This window comes from Eurypyga helias, unplaced genomic scaffold (genome assembly GCF_000690775.1).
Source record: "Eurypyga helias isolate BGI_N326 unplaced genomic scaffold, ASM69077v1 scaffold30556, whole genome shotgun sequence".
Classification (NCBI taxonomy): Eukaryota; Metazoa; Chordata; class Aves; order Eurypygiformes; family Eurypygidae; genus Eurypyga; species Eurypyga helias.
This window is the reverse complement of record NW_010257755.1, coordinates 1,457-4,179: the sequence shown is the minus strand read 5'-3', so window position 1 is coordinate 4,179 and position 2,723 is coordinate 1,457. Positions and strand designations below refer to the sequence as shown.

The following is a 2,723-nucleotide window of genomic DNA, read 5'->3' as shown; positions in this document are numbered from 1 at the left end:
GCGCCTGGAAGGTGTGGATGCCCCCTCCCTGGAAGTGTCCAAGGCCAGGCTGGATGAGGCTTGGAGCAACCTGGTCTATGGGAAGGTGTCCCTGCCCATGGCAGGGGGTTGGAACTAGATGATCTTTAAGGTCCCTTCCAACCCAAACCATTTGGTGATTCTATGATAAAGCAATAAATTACCAACTATATCGCTCATCTCCCTGTGACAGCCATATAGTCCAGGCAGTTTGCAACCACATTCTTGAAGAGAAATTCTACTGTGTCTATATACTAAGCTCTAAATGAGTAATCTTTTATTTTAGGCTTAAAAATAATGTGATAAGACATCAAAGAGAAAAGAGCAGTACGTTTGTTGTGAGAAATCATTGCAGTATACACATCATCTCCTGTAGAACTGCGCACTGTCAGTTGGATGTCCTGTGAAGGAGAAAAGGGAGGACACTGAAGGAAGACTGCCCAAAGCACAAGACACAGATCACTGCTCGAGACTGTTTGCTAACCATGTTGGATCCGGTCAAAGAATGTAGGATGAAACAAAGCAGCAAGTTGTACAGCTGTTCAGTTTACTACATTTCTACCAGAGGCAAGCTGATTTGTTGGAGATAGTTTACTACGTTATAAAGAACTGGCAAAACGAGGGTTACAAAACAGCCCCTCAGTTTTCTGTACAAAAAGAATGCTGCAGCAGAAACTTCAGCCCACCAAGTCAGTGTTTGGCAGCAGTTATGAAGACAAGGAGCACTGGGTGCTTTTTTTCAGGCTATTACCAGAGAGTACAAGTTGTTGCCCTCAGCATCCCCTCTTCTCCCACTCACAGAACATCTAGCTGACATTATGCTCTCCTAGACATGCTGTGTGTATGAAAAGATTTCTCACAATATAATTGTTTCTTCTTTTCTGTGACACACTTTCAAGGGGAAACACACAAAAACCCACAACAAAAACCCACAGAAAAAAGGATGCAAGAAAACTAGGTATGAATTGCTAGAAAGAGGTACACAACCTCCTCTTTCTTCCACTGACTCTGTTACCACGCAGACTTACATCACTGCTTTACTTTGTGAAAGAAGTTAGGGGTCACACAAGCACAGTTCTAGTCCAGACTTGATCACAGCTCAACCCTGACAGCCCTAACTCTGCACACAGTTCTGCTGAGAGCACACAATTGTATTTCAAACCTCTACGTCTGCAACTCCGGACTTGGAATCCTTGGCAAGCCCTACTAATCAGGGTGAATTCAGCAGAGAGCACCAGCAATGCCATGAGGAAGATAAGCAGAAGCGTCCATTCAGGAGCTCACGCAGTTGTGCTTCCTGCTGTTCAGCAAAACTGGCGGTTATAATGACAACAAACCGGGAAAATTTGGACATAGAGAAACTTACTGAAACAGCAGCAACGCGACGGGGCTGCGTCACTCCAACAACTCTTCCTTCAGCTGTCCAGCCTGCTTCTGCCAGGTACTGCACACAAGTATTGAGGATAAGCAATGAATCGGTCATTCTGTGATTACAGCAAGGTGTTAGTCCTCCGCACTGTGTGCTTCTTCCTGGTTCTGACACTAACTGATGCGTGACCTTAGGCAAATCAGTCACTTAAAGATTTTGTGCATTATTAATCTCACCACTACAACTAATACCTACTTCCTAAGCACATAAGCTGAATTCCATTCCTACTGTGCAGTTCTGGGTTGCTGGTTTTAACGTTTCATGTAAAAACCCCCCGATTTTACCAAGTTAAACAGACACTTACTTGTGGAATCTGCGTTGATTTCCCACAACCTGTTTCCCCAACAATCACCAGAGTTTGATAATTCTCCACTAGATAGAGTATGTGATTTCTTAGCTGAAAGAGAAAAGGACATTTAAACACCCAAAACAGATGTGTACAAAAATGAGAAAACAATTAAAGTGACAATATTTACATAACTAACTGATACAGTAAATTCATTTTACAAGGAGTGTACTCACAAAAGCTAAAGTCCTTTAAAATCTATAAATGACATGTACAACATAAATCTATGAAACCTGTAAAACTGTCAGTAACAGTTATCAATCAGGACAATCAATTCTGACAAATAAAAGTGCACAAGGTCATAAAATTAACATTTAATGTTGTACAGTGATTCTGTACTGCTCTTTCAAAAAAAAGACATAAGAGCCAGACATCACACAAGAGATTTAATGTACCAAAAAGAACTCCTGTACCTTAAAAACAGGAAGCTTTTGTCTCTGTTGTTCGATAGAAAGGGAAGCATAAGGATTATAGATGACGGTTATGCCACTACTCTCAGCAGGACTCTGTCTCTCCTCTGAGACACTGACACCGGGACCTTCCGTGCCTAGATGACACAAGTTAAAATTAACTGGAGGAAGACACTTCTGCCTAGTGTATCACAGTACGGCCAAAACAGCCAACCAGTCAGACATATAACTGAACTTCCCCTGACTAACATCAACTCCATGAACATTCAACCTTGCCCGCTCATGAGACACGCCACTCGCTTCAGATCTGAATTTATGACACCGGGACCTTCCGTGCCTAGATGACACAAGTTAAAATTAACTGGAGGAAGACACTTCTGCCTAGTGTATCACAGTACGGCCAAAACAGCCAACCAGTCAGACATATAACTGAACTTCCCCTGACTAACATCAACTCCATGAACATTCAACCTTGCCCGCTCATGAGACACGCCACTCGCTTCAGATCTGAATTTAGTAA

The 2,723-nt window shown here is 42.6% G+C and overlaps 1 protein-coding gene across 1 annotated transcript in view; it reads right to left on the bottom strand.

The window, feature by feature from the left end:
- DHX35 (DEAH (Asp-Glu-Ala-His) box polypeptide 35) overlaps window positions 1–2,340 on the bottom strand; it is a gene marked incomplete at its 5' end in the record, with an annotated part of 28,343 nt that extends 26,003 nt beyond the window's left edge. Inside the window, 3 exons of the mRNA XM_010154155.1 lie at window positions 1,385–1,462; window positions 1,752–1,844; window positions 2,207–2,340. Coding sequence (XP_010152457.1) covers window positions 1,385–1,462; window positions 1,752–1,844; window positions 2,207–2,340 — 305 coding nt within the window. The remainder of the gene's footprint in view (window positions 1–1,384; window positions 1,463–1,751; window positions 1,845–2,206) is intronic.
- Window positions 2,341–2,723: the final 383 nt, after the last annotated feature.